The sequence below is a fragment of the Desmodus rotundus genome, chromosome 6, assembly GCF_022682495.2.
Source record: "Desmodus rotundus isolate HL8 chromosome 6, HLdesRot8A.1, whole genome shotgun sequence".
NCBI classification, from domain to species: domain Eukaryota; kingdom Metazoa; phylum Chordata; class Mammalia; order Chiroptera; family Phyllostomidae; genus Desmodus; species Desmodus rotundus.
Genome location: NC_071392.1, coordinates 145,011,491 through 145,031,974, shown reverse-complemented (window position 1 = coordinate 145,031,974; position 20,484 = coordinate 145,011,491). Strand labels below are relative to the sequence as shown.

The 20,484-nt window shown below is 38.8% G+C and overlaps 1 protein-coding gene across 1 annotated transcript; it reads left to right on the top strand.

Moving 5' to 3' along the window:
- The first annotated feature begins 1,006 nt into the window (after positions 1 to 1,006).
- Positions 1,007 to 19,746, top strand: SOX30 (SRY-box transcription factor 30). Its single transcript, XM_024576787.2, has 5 exons — positions 1,007 to 2,027; positions 3,614 to 3,853; positions 5,787 to 5,966; positions 8,132 to 8,624; positions 19,197 to 19,746. Exons 1-5 carry the CDS (start codon positions 1,007 to 1,009, stop codon positions 19,576 to 19,578), a joined length of 2,316 nt encoding a protein of 771 aa, XP_024432555.2. The 3' UTR covers positions 19,579 to 19,746.
- The last annotated feature ends 738 nt before the right edge of the window (positions 19,747 to 20,484 follow it).

The following is a 20,484-nucleotide window of genomic DNA, read 5'->3' as shown; positions in this document are numbered from 1 at the left end:
CAGTGCCAGGACTAGAATGGCGACTAGGAGTAGAGCTAGAACCCGACCTATTTGGGGTTTTATAGGCTTTGTCAAGTACATTAGACCTTTATCAGGCAGCCAATGGGAGCCATGGTAAGATTCAGGAGAGTGGAGTGTGACAGAACTAAGATTTGTATTTTTGTAAGATCCCTAGCAGGTGGAATACAAGGGACAAAAGTAAAAAGCAGGGGTATGATTTACAGTGCTACAGCAGTATCCAGGTGAAAGATGACGGACGCTTGGAACAAAGCAATGGTGAGAAAACGGAAAGAAGTGGATGAATCTGAGATGTAATATACAAGCCGGGTCCACAGGACTGGTGATTAAAGTTCAACTAGCACAATCACACAAACATCCTGCCCAGCAAGGGAATTAACTAATGGGGTTATTGGGAAGTTGCAAAATTTCCTCCTTTTCCCTTTGGCAAACACCCAAAGGCCCCTGTGATGCTCAAGGTCCACTGTGTCCCCTCACAGCACAAGCAAACCCCAGGTACAAGGCTGGGTTCCCCAGACCATGTAAGGGACTCACGCGACTTTATCACCTGGAGGTACGCGATGCAGAACCACAGTTTCCTGGGCAACACCATTGTCTGGCCCTCTGGGCGGGGGAGGGGTAACTAAGGACAACGGTCAGCCCTAAGAGAACTCCAGAAGAGAGGAAGAGTCAGAGAAAAATGGGGGAAATGGGCAGCACGTGCAGCGGCCTCGGCTCGGGCCATTGCGGGTGATTCGAAGCTCTGCACAAGGCGAGAGTGGAGGGCGGGAGGAGCCGGAGAACGCGCCTGTTAATTGGCGGTACGGGGGTACTGGGACGCTTGTGATTGGGCGAGGCCACGACAGAGGGCTTCTTTTTGAACCGCATAGGGTTCTGGGTAGCAAAGGCCTTGGAAGGGTCTTAACCGAAAGAGGGAGGGGGAGGTCGCCAACAAACGGCTGAGCTCACAATCCGGTCCTGGACTAGGCCGGGGCGACCCTCTGCCCCCATGGAGAGAACCAGGCGGGAGCCGCCACCTCAGCCACGCCAACTGCCACGGGCCACCCCGCCGCGTCCACTGCGCCCCGCTCCGCCCCAGCCGCCAGTCGAGGGCACCCCGTTTCGGGCAGCGGCCGCGGAGCCCCCATTGTCGCCTCCAGCCCTGTGCACGGCCGCCATTGCGACCGTGGCTTCGCCGTGCGGGGAGGCAGCCGCGTCGGGCGTACAGCCGTTGGCAAGGCGCCTGTTCAAGGTGAAGTCGGAGCAGGTGTTGCTGCTGCCGCCAGGGCCACCACTGCCTCAGGCCCAGGACGAAGACGCCAGCGCCTCGCCCGCGCAGGCGCGGCTGCGGCAGCTGCGGTCCGAACTGCGGCCGGAACTGCTGTTGCTGCCGCCACCGCCCACGCCCGAGGGCGTCCCCTGCAGGCCCGAGTTGCACACGTTGCAGCCCCGGGCGCTGCAGGTCAAGGTGGAGAAGCAGGAGCTCGGGCGGGACTTGGATCCCTCGGTGGGGCCTCGGAGGGCAGTCGAGGTGGGCCCGAGGACCTCCAGGACGGCCAAGGCGGAAGGCCCTGGGTCGGCCCTGGAGAGTCGCCGAGGGGACCGGAAGAAGGGCAAGTTGGAGGCGGAGGAGGTAATGAAGGACCCGGAGAAAGGCTGGGAAGGCAAAAGTCTGGCGGCCATCAGAGAAGGAATCATCAAAACCGAGGAGCCTGAGAAACTCCACGAGGACTGCAGGCTTGACAGGGAGTCCGCGTCTAATGGGCTGCTCCATGGCAGCAAGGAGGTCTTCCTGGCCCAACCGTCCAGCGCCTTTGGGCCGCACCATCAAGACCTTAGGATCCCTTTGACTGTCCACACCGTCTCCCCTGGGGCCCAGATCCAATTCCAGGGACCTCCACCTTCAGAGCTGATACGCTTGACCAAGGTCCCCTTGACACCAGTGCCTCTTAAAATGCAATCCTTACTGGAGCCTTCTGTAAAAATTGAAACCAAAGATGTCCCGCTCACCGTGCTTCCCTCAGATGCAGGTATTAGACGCCAGGGGAATCTGGTTTTCAGATTTCGTCTATGTTGCCCCATAGCTGACATGTCAGCAGTTCAGAAGCCTAAACTAGAAAATAAAATCATGGAACCGATTCTTTTCAGGGCAAAGCCTGCACAGGTATCGCTTCTGATTGACTTGCACGTATTCCAGTAAAATACACTAACACGTTCAAAATTACCAAACATTTAAAAAAAAAATCTGTTTTAAGACCCAGTGAAGCTGAGATTTAGATGTTACTAAAGTTTACACATAAAAATAGAAATATTTTTGCTGGATAATACAAAGCCCTCGGTTTATATGCTGCAGATAACAAAATTAAAATATTGTATTACAGTAGCTCAATATTTTTATGTGTAACAAGAAGAAAAAATGGTGCTTAATGAAAAAATGGATATTATTAAACAGGAAAGTTTTACTGAATTTAGAGGTGATTTTTCTTCTTTAAAAATGTATAGTAAACATTCTTCTAGGAGAAAACTATCATTTTAGTTTTATAAAAGCTAAGGACTTAAAGAAATTTGGAAAAAGAAAATACTATAGAATAAGTTAGAAAAATTGTTTTTTAAAAAATGACTATAGTTAACTTTGGTAACAACTATAAGTAAATATTTTATTTCTGTCCATTATTTCCAAATATAGAGTTAGAAAATTCTTATTTTAAGGCTTAATTCAGACAAAACACTATGCTAATGAATGTCATGGGAAATCATTAATTTTCATATTTTCATTAACTTTTATATTTATTGTTTGTTATTTCCTTTACTGATTCTTCTTACCCCACCTTGTGTTTATCTTCAATAGATTTTAAATGTTTTTATTTTCTAAAGAAAAGAAAGGGAAGACTTTCTTCACAATACTTAATTCATACTTTGTGCACTTAAAAAAATGCACAAACAAAAGGAGAAGTTTATAGACAATTGTTTTTGATAAATTATATAACAGATGTGAATTTAGTCAACTTTATTTTAATTTCAACTGGATCTGTGACTCTTAAAAAGTCACTTTTATTAATTTTCTCCCAGGACATGGGAATAGTGTTGATGACCCATTTTGATAGGAGCTTCACCTTCATAATTAAATAAAACTAATATAGTTTTATAATATTATAAATATTTTTGCTTGAATGGGCACCACACCAGCATGTAAACGAGTTCCTTTCAACATTTTGAAAACACCTACCTAGTGCTAGGATTATAGTCATCAATAAATCATAGTTCTTGTGTCCCATTAATAGAATATTTTTAGTGGGAGATAAAGTAAATGCTAATGATTTTTAGAGGTATTGATAAAGTTCAAAGAAGTAATAAGCCAGCAGTTTACTGTCTTTAACACTACCCCACAATGTCTTCAACAACACATTTTGTTGAGGAACAGAGCCATCCGAGCTACAGTTTAGAATGCTGAGTTTGGGGGTGATGAGGAGTTCTAGAACACTGGCAGTTCTTTGTCCATTTAAGTGTATATTTTCTCCAGCTATTTAAAAAAATCAATGTAAATGGTGCATTTCACTTAGAAATTGCGTGTATGTCTGTGACGTGTTAATTTAGTCTCTTAACTTTTGTTACGTAGGAATACCAGATACTCCCTTCAGTAAGGACAGAAATGGTCATGTGAAGCGACCCATGAATGCCTTCATGGTTTGGGCGAGGATCCACCGGCCAGCACTAGCCAAAGCTAACCCAGCAGCCAACAATGCAGAAATCAGTGTCCAGCTCGGGTTGGAGTGGAACAAACTTAGTGAAGAACAAAAGAAACCGTATTACGATGAAGCACAAAAGATTAAAGAAAAACACAGAGAGGAATTTCCTGGTAATTAAATGAATCGAACAAAGCTCATTTCTTTTAAATTAATTTATTTAGGTAAAGATTAGGTTAGGCTAAGATTGAAAGAAACAATGTGTAATGTTTTTTCTAGTCTGATATGTACAATAAAAAAACAACTGCTAAAGATGGAATTGTTACTGGGCATCAGTTTCCTTAAACAGAACCAAGTGGAGGGATATCTGGGCTCTTATTTGCTAGGTAATGCAAACTAGGCAACATACAGTTTTACTGTGCTTTTGATGAAATATATAGATATAAAATTATGAAGGTAAAAGCTCCAGAGTTCTAGGCTATAATACGAGGGGGGACCCAAAAAGACTGGAATTATTTTCCAAAGGGTGAACCCCTTGTAGTAGAGGCTTCCCTAACTAGGTGAATGTTCTAGGAACCCATCTGTAGCAGTGTGCCAGCTGGCGTTGTTGTGAGAGGCTGCGTATAGCTTCAGTGAGGTTTTTTTTGAAGACTTAATGAGTTTGACTATTTCATGATGGGTGATTTACGAATGCACCTGCCCACGCTGCACTGAGTGTTCAGCAGTTTTTGACCGAAAATGGCGTGACTCCCACATGCCCCACCCTCTCTATTCATGTAATCTTACCTTCAAGCAACTTTTTTTGGCTTCCCTGGATGAAAAAAGTCCTCAAAGGGAAACCTTTTGCTGATGTGGAAGAGGTGAAACAAAAAAATGGCAGAAGCACTAAAAGTCATCAAAATCAAAAACAAGTTTAAAAACTGTTTAGAGCAGTGGAAAAAACTCAGTAGGTATATTAAATGGAGAGTATATTGAAGGTGACTGAAGTTTAAACATGTAAGAATAAATACACAATTTTTTATAAATAATTGTGTATTTGGGGGGTTCTCCCCATACTAGAAAATGAAGTTTTAAAATTATAGCAATAGAAAAAATGCAGTGCCCACTTAAAGACAATGAGAATGCAGGTATTAACATAAGGCCATGCTCTATTTTAATATGTATAGTTATCAGGACATAGTCCTGCATTCTGGTGGAGAGATTTATCTTTACTATGATGTAGTTTGAAATGAATTCTGATTTCCTCCCCAGCAGCAAGGACATTAAGATTAAGCTTGGGTGAATGCACAGTGGACAGCAGCCAACATGACTGTGCATGGTAGAAAAACAATTATTTTTTTCTAAAGTATGAGCAAAGAGGTTGGGGAGTGGGGGGGAGTGCAATGAGGTGGGCAGAGGCAGTGATTATAGGGAACCAGCTGTCCTTTGGGTTATACAGTGAGTATTGCTGCCATAGCTCCACTCCTCTGGCTTTGGAAGGAAGTTAGGTGGTTTGTGGACGTGGAGACTGCCAGGTCTAGGTGAGCGACTCTTCCTAAGTTAGGCATAGAAATAGTGATTGCTCATTAGTGACAATTTCAGTGCAAGATAGAGACACTTGTATCTTATAGAAAGGAAGAAAACAGGAGGACATGAATACTGTCTTACTGGAGCTTTGTTTTATAGGTAGAAGAAAAGCTTTGGGATGCAAACTCAGTGCCTTTAATGCTGATTTTACTACAGATTCGATGTGTCTTTGGGTATAAGACATTTGACTTTGTCTTCCTTGGAATCATGGGTTACAATGTTGGCCACAGTTAGAAGAATATGGATATATATGCTAAAATACACAGAAGTAGTATTATAGAGCTGAAAAGATAATTTAGGCAATAACTTATTTTTTAAAAAACAGAAACATTATGGACTTTTAATACAGGGTAGGGTAAAAGTAGGTTTATAGTTGTATGTAGAACAGAGTTTATTCTTGCATTATTCATTAATTATTGTATTGTCTTTCATACCAACAACTGTAAACCTAATTTTGCTTCACCTTGTATGTAAAGAACTATTTAAAGGCTAAATGGGGTCTATATGTGCAGATTAAAAATAGTTTATCTTCTTCTATAGGTTGGGTTTATCAGCCTCGGCCAGGGAAGCGAAAACGCTTCCCTCTGAGTGTTTCCAATGTATTTTCTGGTACCACACAGAATATCACCTCTACAAACCCTACAACAATTTATCCTTATCGCTCACCTACCTACTCTGTGGTAATTCCAAGCCTACAGAACACCATCATTCATCCAGTTGGTGAGTTGGTTTTACTGTAGATTATGAATTTTTAAATAGCTCTGTGAAAACTTTACGTCGAGTTGAAATTTTATTTCTGTTAGCTTAAGAATTTAGAGAAACAATATTGAGGGGAAAATGGAGAAAGTGAAAACATTAAATTGAAGAAAGAAAATGTTCAGTCGATGTCAAAGAACTAGGTTTCCTGGAGTAGCAAATATGTGTATGACTTAACACCCCGATGTCCCATTGGTACCCCTGCTGTTATGGAAATGTCTTTGGAAAAAAAGAACATTTGTTACCAGCTGAAAGATGAGACCGTTCTTCAGTAACCGAGATTAGAGTCATGGCCGGTACAGCTCCTGTCATTTATGTTTCCCTCGCCTAGAAATACCATCTGCATTACTGAGGACTGTGAGCTTCTCATAATGGGCATGGGGAAAAAAGTCTGAATCAGAGGTAGCTTTCAGGAGCCGATGACTTGAGTGCAGCGATAATTCAATTAATACAACTTTGAGAGGCTTTGTGGTTTCATAGTGGTTTAGAGGAGGTTTAGATCTCCTTACACCAGGTCAGTGGTAGAGTGCTGTTAGCCATAGGCTTACCTCTTAGTTCCTTCTTTCATCGGGTCGTCCCTTTCTCAGCTGTCATGAACCAGGTTCTGCGCCAGATGGTGGGGTCGTAAACATGAATAAAACACTTTCTGCACTCAGGCTCCCAGCTTCATGATTGTGGTTGGGGTGGGAGATATGTAAATAATAATAAAGATTTATGATATTTTCTAATAAGGGATAGATTGACAGGTTCTGAGGGAGCAAGGAGGAGGGAAGTGACTTTATTCTTGATTAATCAGGAAGGGCCTCACTCAGGCTTGTGCCCATGTAACCCCGTCAACTGAGAATCAGAACAGCTTCATTTACACCCTGGTCCCGTGTGGCCTCTACTTCACCGGGTCAGAGGCTCTCTGATCCAGTGAAACAGGTGGATATACCCCTTAACTCCCTACCTCCATGTTCAAGATGGGTACTCTCTGCCTTGTCTGGAGAAGGAAGGGTGGAAAGTTGTTGTCTGGACAGGGCTGAGAGGAGATCCACACTCCTTTGAGCCTCTGGCAGAGCCGTTTCTAACCACTGAGTCTGTTCTTGGACCGCATCTTCTGTGTTAACAAAGACTAACCGCACCAGAATAACCTAGATCATGACCCTATTGCTGGGGCTTCTCTCTCCATTTCTTCGGAAAAGATTAGCTGAGGTTAGGTTAAGGCTGTCATTTGGGTAATTTAGTAACTCAATCAGCAGTCCTTGCTTCCTCAGGAACAGGAAGATCAAATCAGGGCCGTCTTACCTGTCTTTACAAGTCCTGCCCTGTCTGTCGTGCCCTGCTGCAACAGTATTCCTTTCGTGCCTGTCACAGACTGACCTGTGGCAAGTCCTGCTCTCACTTGGGAATTTCCTTCTATGTCACATTGAATGCAGTGAAGTGAAATACTTTTACTAATTGTTTCTTTAGTTTTTTTCAATTAAAAAATTAAATGTCATTCATAATTTAGTTTAATATACAGAAGTATATGAAAACAAAAGAAACATGACCCATTAAAACCTCTATCAATATTAGAAATAAAATTAATATGTTTAGATAATAAAAAATTCAAACAGTACTTATAGGTATAAAATGAAAGTCTAGCTTTTTCTGTTGCTCCCCTGCCCTGCCTCCTCTCCCAGATGACCCCTCCTTAAAAGTGACCACTGTCAGTAGTTTCTTATCATCTCTTTTAGAAACATTTGTGCGTACGTACCAGCATTACGTATACTTGTCTTATATTCCATCATTTAATAATGTTATTCATTTATTCATTAAAAAAATTGTTGCATGCCTATTCAGTGTCAAGCAGAATTTAGAGCCCTGGAGATAGCAGCAGTGCCCAGAACAAAAAAGTCTCCCCTCTCATGGCACCTAGAATCTAGGTGAGAAAGAGAAACCAAAAAATATAGGTAAACGGATGACTTCAGTTTGTTCAAAATGCTGTAAGGAAATAAATAGAGTGGATTGATAGGGTGATGCTGTTAGGTTAAGGTAGTTACTGAAGGCTTCTAGTTGCATGGTTTATTAAATTTAACTGGAAAAAAAAACCAAACCCATGGAATGGCTCAATTAATGCCTGACTTCTGCTATTTTTATTTTTGAAGGTGAAGCCCCGCCTGCCATTCAGCTGCCTACACCCGCAGTCCAGCGCCTAAGCCCCATCACACTTTTTCAGCCCACCATTTCCAGTACAGCTCAGGTGGCCGTCCAGGCTCCAAGTCTGCCCCTCCGCCCAGCACTCCCACCCCAGTGCTTTGCTGGGCCCTCCCAAACGGATGCTCATCAGCTGCCATCTGAAGCCAATCATTCTGTAAAGAGACCCACACCTGTGTCTCCGGAGAGCACCAACAGGCTTTCAAGTAGTGCAAGTACTGCCCACGCCAGATTTGCAGCCTCTACCATCCAGCCTCCCAAGGAGTACCCTAGCGTTTCCACTTGTCCCAGAAGTGCGCCAATCCCCCAGGCTCCTCCTCTTCCACACTCACACGTCTACCAGCCCGCTCCCCTTGGCCATCCAGCCACACTATTTGGGACACCACCACGATTTTCTTTTCATCATCCTTACTTCCTACCTGGACCTCACTACTTCCCATCAAGGTAAGTGATCTTTTATTTCCTTTCACCTAAAAATACATCTAATGAATTTTTACCTCTGAAGGCATCTCTTTTTTACTGAAAGGGAGACTTCTTCAATTCTGTGTGGAATCTAATTTAGGTTACAGGCTGAATAGGGGCCAAGCAGTTAGCATAAATACATGAAAGGGGCTAGATAAGGACTGGGGGAGGCAAAGCGAGTGCCTACCCCATCTAACAGGGCAACTGCTGTTCAGTTCCGGCCGACTGTTGCTGCGTGAACAATGGGCGCCAGTGTAGTCAGATCTGCTTCTTCCTGAGAAACTAGTTATAAGGGACCTTAAGATCATTTAGCTCACCTCCCTTACTGTATGGAGCTGTGTTTCTCAAACTTTTATATGTATATGAATCACATGTGATCTTTTTAAAGTGCAGCTTCTGAGTCAGTAGGTCTGGTGTATAGTAGTAGTCTACGCCAGGGTATTGTAGGCCTGATTTTCTGCATTTCCAACCAGCTCCCCAGTGATGCCAGTTCTGCTGGTCTGTGGACCACACTTTGAGTAGCAAGGGTATAGAGGAGGGCACTTGGCCGGAGAGGTTAGATGATTTGTCCAAAGTTACACTCCCTCTCAGTGCCCTTTTTTACCCCGGAATTTCCCCTAGAAATTGCCAGCCAAGGAATTCATTATCATAGGGAAGTATCCAGAATCACAGGGAAAACAAATTTTGTCACTTCATTTTGGAGTGATAGAAATTAACTCCCTGTAAACGTTCTAATAGAGCTGTGTTAACCTCTACTTTTCAATTGTTTTTAAGTATGTAGAGTTTCTCTTGAGATTGGAGTGTTAGGTGTCTTAACACCAGTCTTCTATGGTTACTTATTTGGAATGTGGAACTGCTCTCCGCTCACGTACACCAATGCCTCGAGGAGAGAACTTTTGAGCTATAGATAGTGGAATTGCTTGCTTTCAAGTCCTTACTTAGCCCAGGACTGAAGAAAGGGGAGCTAGGGAAGCAGATCAGGAGAAAGGGAGATTTTGCTACTTGAGGTTTGTTTCATTTATCCTGTAGGTTCTTTTTGTCTTTAGCAGCTTTCGAAGTCTTTTAGTTCAAGGAACCAAATCTCAAGGCCAGGAGTTGATAATTTCTTCTCATTGCTATCTTCCAGGTTTGAACAGTTTGTTAGAGAATTGTTAGAGAATTTTACAGTGTTTTCTAGAAAGGACAGAGTGCTAAGGACAGAGCTGAAATTTAATAAATGAGCATGTTTGAGATCAGTCTTGCAGTGTGAAGATCCACAAACTCAAATTGCAGAAATGTTATGTTACATAATTCATTTTGTAATACAGGAAAGACTTGGACCGATTTACTCACAGGAAAGGAGGAAAAGAGGCATCTAGAGGAGGCTGTGCTCCACATTCTCACTCTAGATGATTAGTCCAAAGTCACACTCCCTCTCAGTGCCCTTTTTAACCCCAGAATTTCCCCTAGAAATTATCAGCCAAGGCATTCATTATCATAGGAAAGTATCTAGAATCATAGGGAAATGCTTGCTATTCCTTTGTTCTTTTTAGCATTTTGAGAACAAGGCATTATTACATATAATTCTCACAACAATCCTGTGACTTGGGTATAATACTCCCCAGTTTTTCAGATAAATTATCAGATGTTAAATCTCTTCGTTAAGGTCACACAACTGGTAAATGACAGAGCCAGTGGTCAAACTTAGTTTGTCTAGCTGATTTTGAATTCCATGTTTGTTATTTTCATTGTATCAGTGAGGCTTCTCGGTTTAATGACTCCTTGATTGGCAGCTGTTACTTGCTAGCAGAGATGCATATGGAAAATATGTACTTTTGAATGGAAACTCATGTAGTTAAATGGACTTTGGGGTGGGTAACACTTCCATATGTAATAAATAGATAAAAGCATAGGAAGTTTATCCTTCTTACTCATGACAAGGCTTGTAGGAGTTGTCTGTTAATGTACAAATTATCTGATAATTTAAAGCATATTTTACAAGGAAGCTCTGGAAAGAAAGTCCTTAGAGGACAGAAATTATATCTGTATCTTTAATGTTATATTGTCAATTAATAATGATGCTATTGGAGGAACCAAATGAGGTGAATTAGTAATATAATACTGAACTTTTATTTCATTTAAGAAAGTCAAAGCAGTATGTCAGCTATAATTAAGCTGCATATAGTTTTCCAAAACAGAAAATCAGCCTTATAAGTTATAATATTCTTTGATTGCTTTTTTAACTTCTACTTGTATGTATATGATGATAATTTCTCCAAGGAAATGGATAATCTTATTTAGACTTGTTTAGATAGTATATTTCGGTAAAATCTAGCCTAGCTAAATGACAAAATTAATTGATTCCTTCTCAATTTTCCTATTTTCTCTTCTTGCAACTGATAAAAGAATCTTCTATAAAGAATATTCTCCCCTAATCTAATCCATTTGTGTGTGGAATTATTTAGTACCATAATTGAAATGATGTTTGATATACATATCAACTATATAAATATATCAAATATGCATATTTTCCAAGCAGTCCATTTTGCCCTGTATATCTAGAATAAAAATCAAAGACATTAGCCATTTGTCAACGAGTCATTTTATAAAATAGATAAACTCAAAAGTGCTGATCCCTAGCTCTGAGAGCAAATCTTCCTTTCTTCCAATCTTAACCATCTTCATACTCTACTTATTGAAACACTCTCTTTCTGTATTATTAATTTCTTAGATTAGTTATTCTCTTCTCCCCCCCTTTTCCTCTTCTTCCTCCTCCTTGCAGTATTTATACTTCTGCAAACAAAGAGATATCTAGGATCTTGATTCTGTTGGCCACTGAGTAAATAAAGGTGTTTAAAAGTCTGTCGAAATTATATATAGAGAAAGGATATGAAAGACAAATGGGAATTTGTTAGCTTAAAATATATAGAAAATATAATTACATATATTTATGTATACATATGTATACACATGCATATACATGCACATACATGGGAAGGTAAGTAAAACAAAATTCCCAGATTTATGAGAATATATAGCATCTTAACTATAAAGTTTCAGACAACATATCAAAGGTTAAAAGCAATTATCCTTTACTTTTGTTTGGGTTATCGTCCTATTTAAGAATTTGATTTAAGTTGTGGACCCACATCCCATAATAATGCACATCTAATCTATAGACATGTAAAATGTTTTGCCTAAATCTTATTTAGGAGGGAACTTAAAGACCCCAAACAAACATGACAGACTCAGATAACGTGGAATACTTCTGTGGTAACTATCTAGAAGTATGAAATTTAAATATGAACAATTTAATACCTAGCTAAATGCACCATTTCATTTGCTGTGTGGAAGCTTTTTAGTTTGATATAGTCCCACATGCTTATTTTTGCTTTTGGTGTCAAATCCAAACTATCATCCCCTAGACCAATATGAAAGAGCTTACTGCCTATGTTTTATTCTTAGAGTTTTATGTTCTTATGTTCAAGTTTTTAATCCATTTTGGGTTTATTTTTGTGTTATGGTATAATGTAGGGGTCCAGCTTTATTCTTTTGCATGTGGCAATCTGATTTTTCATTTATTGAAGATACTGTTTTTCCTCATATATTCTTGGCTCCTTTGTCATAAAGTTATTGATCATATACATGTGGGCTTATATCTGGGCTCTCTATTTTGTTCCATTGACCTATGTGTCTGTTTTTATGTCAGTAGCATACTATTTTGATTACTATAGCTTTCTAACATAGTTTAAAACTAGGAAGTGTAATGCTTCTAGATTTGTTCTTCTTTCTTAAGATTGCTTTGGCTAGTTGGAATCTTTTGTGGTTCCAAACAAATTTTAACATTGTTTGTTTTATTTCTGTGAAAAAAAAGGCCATTGGAACATTGATAGTCATTGCATTGGATCTGTAGATTGCTTTGGGTAGTGTGGGAATTTTAATATTAACGTGGAGTATCTTTTCATTTATTTGTGTTCTCTTCAATTTCTTTTATTAGTATCTTACAGTTTTCAGTGTATGGGTCTTTTGCCTCCTTGGTTCAATTTATTCTTAGGTATTTTATCCTGTTTGATGCAGTTGTAAATGGGATTGTTGTTTAAATTTTTATGATAGTGTGTTGTTAGTGTATAGGAAGACAACTGGTTTTTGTATATTGATTTTGTGTCCTGCAAATTTATTGAATTTGTTGATTAGTTCTAAGAGTTTTTTTGTGGCATCTTTAGGGTTTTCCATTAGTAGATTTTTATAACCTACTGATAGAGACTGTTTTATGTCTTCCTTTCCAATTTGGATATCTTTTATTTCTTTTTCTTGCCTAATTGCTCTGGCTAGGACTTCTAATACTATGTTGAATAAAAGTGGCAAGAGTGGATATCCTTGTCTTGTTTCAGCTTTTCTTTGTTATCTGTGAATACTTAACTTTAAATAATGGATAGAAGATCATCCATCCAAAATGGATGACTATCAGTAAGTCCAAAAGGAAATAGAAGACTGTACAACACTGATCAAACCAATTAGATCTAAATGTATATTTATTATATATTATATATGAAACATTCCATCCAATACCAAAATATAAATTTTCTCAAGCGTACATGATATATCCTGTAGCATAGACCATATGTTAAATCACACAATAAGTCTCAAAAACTTGAAAAAATTGAAAGCATACAAAGTTTCTTCTTTAATTATGATAGAATAACACTAGTAGTCAATAACAAAAAGAAAAGTGGAAAATTCACAAATATATGGAAATTAAGCAGCATACTCCTAAACAGCCAATGGTCAAATAAGACATCACGAAGGAAATTAGAAAATACTGTGAGGTAAATGAAAATACAACATACAAAACTTAAGGGATTTTATAGTGAAAGCAGTGCTGATAGAGAATTTTATAGCTGTGATGACCTATATTTAAAAAGAAAGATCTCAAAGCTACAATCTAACTTAACACCATCAGGAACTGGAAAAAGAAAAGCAAAGAAAACCCAGAGCTAGCAGAAGGAAGAAAATAATAATTATTAGAGATAAATGAAATAAAAATAGAAAAACAATAAAGAATTTAAGGAAATAGAGAAAAGTCAACCAGTTGTTCTTTTTGAAAAGGCCAACAAAATGGACAAAACCTTTATCTAGACTAAGGAAAAAGAAAGAAGACATAAACTATGAAAATCAGATATGAAATTGGTTACGTTACTTCTGACCCTACAGGAATAAAAATGATTGTAGAACAATACAATGAATAATTGTACGCCAACAAGTTAGGTAGCCTAGATAAAATGGAGAAATACATAAATTACCAAAACCGACCTAAGAAAAAACAGAAAATCTGAATAGACCTGTATCAAGAGAGTGAATCAGTAATCAAAAAACCCCCAACAAGGAAAAGCCCTGGACTTGATAGTTTCACTGGTGAATTCTACAAAACATTTAAAGAGGAATTAACATCATTGCTCTCAAACGCTTAAAATGTAAGAGGGAACACTTCTAAGGCCAACATTACTCTGTTACCAAAGCCAAAGATACCACAAGAAAGAAAATTGCTGACCAATATGTCTTATAAATATAGAAGTAAAGTATACTCAGCAAAATTCTAGTGCCCTGAATCCAGCAGCACAATAAAAGGATTACAAACCAAGAAAAAGCGGGGTTTACCCCAGGAATGTTTTCAACATCTGAAAATCAATCAGTGTAATAGACTTCATTAATAGAATGAAGGCACAAAACCATTTGATCATTTCAACTGATGCAGAAAAAACGTGATAAAATCCAAGACCTTTTCATGATAAAAATCGATTCCTAATTTCAAAGTTGTTCAGAAAACTAAGAACAGAAGGGGACTTCCTCAACATGATAAAGAACATTTGTCAAAAGTCAACACTTAAAGTTTTAGTTGGTGATGAAGGACCAAAGCTTTTCTGCCTAAGATTGGGAAAAGACAAGGATGCCCACTTGTGTTTCTATACACTAGCAACGAGCAGTGAGCAAAGTCCAAAAGGGATATTAAGAAAACAATTTCATTTATAATAGCATCAGAAAGGACAAAATACTTAGTAATAAATCTAACCAAAGAGGTGCAAGACTTGTAAACCGAGAGCTATAAAACATTGCTGAAAGATATTAAAGAAGACCTAAGTAAATGGAAATGTGTACGTATTTATGCATTAGAACACATGTGGCAAGCACAAGGCCCGCTGGCCAAATCCGGCCGGGCACCTTGTTTCTACCTGGCGGCAGCACCGAGCTCCTTGCCCCTAGTTAAGGAGTAGTTACATTTATACAGTCCTAAAATTACATCCGGCCCTTTGAAGGCAACTGCGAGGCTGACGTGGCCTCCAGTGAAAATGCGTTTGACACCCCTGCATTAGAAGACTTAATATGGTTAAGATGGCAATACTTCCCAAGGTGATTTACAGAATCAATACAATCTCTCTTAAAATCCCAATGGCTTTTTTTGCAGAAATGGGAAAGTTGATCCTAAAACTCATATGGAACTGTAAGTGACCAACAGTAGTTAAAACAATCTTGAAAAAGGAAAACAAAATTGAGGACTTAGAATTCCTAATTTCAAACTTATTACAAAGCTGCAGTATCAAACAATGTGGTATCAAGAGAATGAGAAGACAAGCCACAGATTGGGAGCAAATATGTGTGAAAGATGTGTCTGATCAAGGACTGTTATCCAAAATATATAAGGAATGCTTAAAACTCAACAATAAGAAAATGAACAACCTGAATAAAAATGAACAAAAGACCTGACCAAAGAAGATATACAGATGGCAATTAAGCATATGAAAAGATGTTCCTAATGTTCATTAGGGAATTGCAAATTTAAACAACAATGAGATGCTACTACACACATATCAGAATGGCCAAAATCCAAAACACTGACAACACCAAATGTTGGTGAGGGTGTGGAGCAAAGAAAACTCTTAATTTAGTGCTGGTGGGAATGCACAATGGTACAGCCACTTTGGGAGACAGTTTGACATTTCTTACAAAACTAAAAATACTCGTACCATGTGATCCAGCATTCACACTTCTTGGTTTATCCAAATGAATTGGAAACTTATGTCTACACACAAACCTGCATATGAATGTTCATAGCAGCTTTATTCATAAGTTGAGTAGATAAACTATGGCGCATCTAAACAAGGAAATATTATTCGGTGCTAAAAGGAAATGAACTATCAAGCCATGAAAGGACATGGAGGAACCTTGCGTGCATATTACTAAGGCAGAGAAGCTATGAATAATATTTTATTTTTGTTTTATTTACATTTTGTGATAGAAATTTTCATATGCAAAGCAGATGGACTAATCTCTGTGTATCCGTCAGCCAACTTCAACAATTAACTTGATTCACTTAGTCCCCCCCCCCCCACTTTTGCGGGAAGGTGTCTTCAGTATTATAAAGCAACTTACAGACATCATATAATTTCACCTGTAAATACATAAGTATGTATATTTACTAGTTAAGGATTGGAAAAAATGACCTCTTACCATTTTTACACCTAAAAATTAATAATTACTTATTGTTTAATTTTTCTCCATTGTCTCAGAACAGTCTTTTCACAATTGGTGTGTCTAAGACAAGAACCAAGCGAGGAATACACGTTGGATATGATTATGTTTCTTAAGCCTCCTTTATGCTACAATAGTACTTAAGCTTTTTTTAAAATGCTGTGTATTTATTGAAGAAACAAGAGATTATCCACATCCTGGATTTGGCTTATTACATCTGTGGATATTATTTAACACATCACACATTTTTCCTGTAAAATGATAGTTGGATCTTGTAACTGGATAGACTCAGGTTCAATTTTTTCTTTTTTTTTTTTGCAATGATACCTCAAGGAGGGTCTCTGTACTTGTACTGCATCACATTAGGAGGTACATAAAGTCTTTTTTATTAGTGATGTTCGAATGATCTGTTGGCTCAGGAATGACCAATCTGATCATAAGCTTCCCCACCTACAGCAGGGATTCTCAATTCTCTTCCCTGCCGTAGCATCACTTGAAGACCTCAGACCAAATAAGTCAGAATTTTGGAGGGTCAGAACTTGGGTGGCTGTATTCTTCAAAAGTTTCCCCATGTAATCCTAGTGGTCACCTAAGGCTGGGAAATACCAGCGTGATTATTTTAGTAGCTATGTTGATTGTTACGCAGAACCATGAAAGTGTAAAACGGTGATTTTCTGATTTGGTATTCCTTCATTCATTAGCTGGAATTCTTTTATGAAGAAAACCTTTCCCTCATCCACTATTTGATTACTCTGAAATATGGAAAGGCAGGGTCAACTCCTGATTCTTTCCACCTATCAGTGAATCTTGTTTTGTTTTGGCAATATCATTATGAACAAGTGGGTTTTTATATACTTGGTATGTGTTAATACCTTACAGTCATTATTATTGTAACTTTTGATTCTCAGTTTTTTGTCCATTTGGCTACAACTTTGCTCCTGTGTCTTTGATCTTTGATTTAATAGCTTTTTTTTTTCTCTCTGGCACAATATGTCCCAGACTCATCTTGTACCTTATTTATACCAGTCCTGGAATCAGCCATTTTACCGAGATGTCCAAGTTTCCTTAACTGAAAGTGATATTTAGAAATATATCACTTTGGACAATTGGCATGTTATTGCTACTGAATTAACAGGGCATTAGGCCTTTTCTGTAAAAATATGTATTTTTGTGAGAAAATTAGAGTTTAAGTTGGTAGAACTTTCAAGTTGGTAGAATAGGCAATATTATCCCTATTTTATACAAGGAGGCCCTAAGGTTCAGATAACTTAAGATTTACTTAAGACCAGGTTTGTAAGTGGCACAGCTAGAGCTAGCGCTTAGGTGGTGTGCCGTGGTGGTTAGGAGAACGAGCTCTGGAGTCAGTCTGCCTGATTCTATTCTACTACTTACCAAACACATGACTTTGAGCAAGTAGCTTAATCTCTTTAAGGCTCTGTTCCCTCATCTATAAAGTGGAGATATTATAATATCTATCTCACAGAGTGACTCTAAGGAATATTTAAGATAACATACATACTCCTTAGGCACTGCCTAGAAAACAGAGTAAATGCTTATTACATGCTGGCTAATACCATTATTCTGATAAATCTATTTAATGCTTTTTCCACTACACCACCATGCTTCTATGGTTGATCATTTTTGCCCCTATAACCTTTTAGGATTACCCTTGTCTTAACTGATCATTTTGTTCTTTGGATATAACACTAATTTTTTTATAACATACTAGTATAGCTATGTGGTATTTGCACTGTAGACTTCAGCACATGCCTAGTACATACCTAGATTTTAGGACTTTTTAAAACCAGTTCTCCACCAACCCGTGCCTAGTATCTTGCCTATATTCAGTCAGTCCAGAGAAAAATAGTGGCTGAATTGTTTCTAGCTGATGTGAATGCTTGGTGGGGGAGGCAGCTTTAAGTACCCCCTTAAAGTATCTGGATTTCAGTGGATGGAGAATCTGAAGGTGGAACAGTTACAGGAGCCAAGTCACAGTCGCTGGAAGCACAGCATTCAGGACATAGGTATTAAATTAAAAATGCCCAAAGGAGGATGTGCCAGTAGGAGTGGAAACCTGAAACATTTGAGAAACTTTGCCTCACATTTGTGATATTTAACATGGGCAAGGTCCCGGCACTTAGAGACACCAAATCACTGAATAAAGAGTAATTTCAAAGAGTTGGAGATAACAGTTTAGTAGTTGATCATACTTAGGTTTTTAAAGAGGAGAAAACAAAGTTGATTTCTTTTTAAAATGTGGGAGCATGAATGAAACACTCCTCATGTCTTGGGTTTTGCTAATGAGAGTGTTCATTATGTTTACGCTCTTTGTCACTAGGTGGAGCCCATGAGTCCAGGGAAGTCTTGGTTGGACTTCTCTGTATACGGAACCTCTTCCTACCATTCCTGTTCTGTGCCTTTGAAAGGGAGAATAAATACTTCAACAATATATATATTTTGCCAAGTGGGTTTGAATGGCAAAATTTCGGGGAAAAGATCTTTGCAATGGCAGTTTAACATCAATTCTAAATCTTTCTGGTACTGACTGTTTTTAATTTACTTTATTATTGAATGTCAATTAAAAAGTTAAACTGTTACCCTCTGTTTCAGGGCTTCCCCAGGATCTCTTGATTTCAACCTAATTACACATTTTTCCATCGTAAGCTTTGTTTGAAATACTCCTAAGAATAACTGCTGTACTGCTTACCGCCAGCTTCCGCAGCAGAACAACACACGCCTGCATCTCCAAAACCTTACAAGGTGTAGGGCATTGTGAAGGAAAGGCCCAGATTAGCAATTTTCTTTATCAAGACGCAACAGGAAGCCGAAGGCTGATAACAGATGTCAGTCACAAGCTTACTTTGCCCTTTACTTTACGTTGGGGCTAAGCAGTAGTAAAAGGGCAAATGAATACATGAAGTGGTGGCAGAAAGTTATTTCAGAAACCTTCCAGGCCCCAGAGAGGATGCAGTTAAACTCGATCAATGTATGTGTGCGAGGCAGTGTCCAGGCAAGGTGCGATCTAATCCCTTTTTTGTCTTTCTGCTGCAGCACGTGCCCTTATAGTCGGCCTCCCTTTGCCTATGGAAATTTTCCAAGTTCAATGCCAGAATGCCTTGGTTATTATGAAGACAGGTACCAAAAACATGAGGCTATGTTTTCAGCTTTAAATAGAGACTATTCTTTCAGAGACTACACAGATGAACGCGCACACAGCGAAGACTCTCGCAGCTGTGAGAGCGTGGATGGGACCCCTTACTACACCAGCCACAGCCTTGGCGGGGAAGAGTACCTAACTCTCGTGCCACAGCTGGACATCGGCGTCTTGGAGAACGTCTTGACAGTCCCCACATCCACTCCCTCTAGCGTCCAGCAAGTCAATGTTACCGACAGTGACGAGGAGAAAGAAGAAAAAGTGCTCAGGAATTTATAATTTTTAAACAAATATGCACAGAAAATAAACATTTCTTTAAATATATTCTGGGTCAGTTGGTGTGAGGGGGAAAAAAAAAAGCCTAGAATGCTTTGCTGAGAGTTTTCAGCCATGATTTGAGGAGTCAAACCAAGCGCAATTTATGCCTTCATTAAGTTTTTATTAGTGAAACTGGAGTCCTGATGTTTCATCGTAGGACTATTTAAGATACGAAGTAGTTTATTTTTATGGCGGAAATTTGCATCAACATATATTATCGTCACTTTATCTTGGAACATGAAAAATTCTGAATCCTCACAATTATATGTGAGGGAAAAGGGAGTATACATCTGGCATGACAAATGCGATTTGTATTTTTTTCAGGATACATTTATTTATTTGTTTTATATGATTTTTGTTTGGTCTTTATGTAATACTTATGGATGTCAATTTTTATGTAACATTTGGAAAATATTTTGATAATTTTTAGTGAATTGGGACTCAGTTACCACTTTTAATTTATACTGATAACCAATTATAAGTTGCAAATGTGTTTTAATGTCACCTGAGGTAATTCCTTCAGCTAAATTAGTCATTTCTGTCTCTGAACATTTTGATCATCTATTTAGAATATCTTTTTCCATTTGGTATTCATTGTTCTACTTTTATTATAATTAAATAAACAGATAAAATCGTTCATGTTGGATGTTTTCTGTTTGGGGGATAGAAATTGGCAAAATGAGCATCCTTAAAATGAGGATGCTTTCCATACCACCTACAGATATTTATTTTTACTTAGTAGCCTCCAGAATCACAGATTCTGTTAGCTTACATGAGACCGAAACTCTATTAGTGAAGATGTTGTGCACACATCCCAATGCCATTTCCAGACTCTGAACACGTGTGTCCATGTGACTTAAGCACTCC

Excerpts from the sequence above, each read along its gene's own strand:
- SOX30 (XM_024576787.2), top strand. The coding sequence starts at position 1,007 with ATGGAGAGAACCAGGCGGGAGCCGCCACCTCAGCCACGCCAACTGCCA. Across the intron at positions 5,967-8,131 it reads CACCATCATTCATCCAGTTG|GTGAAGCCCCGCCTGCCATT; the intron begins GTGAGTTGGTTT and ends TTATTTTTGAAG. Across the intron at positions 8,625-19,196 it reads CCTCACTACTTCCCATCAAG|CACGTGCCCTTATAGTCGGC; the intron begins GTAAGTGATCTT and ends TTTCTGCTGCAG.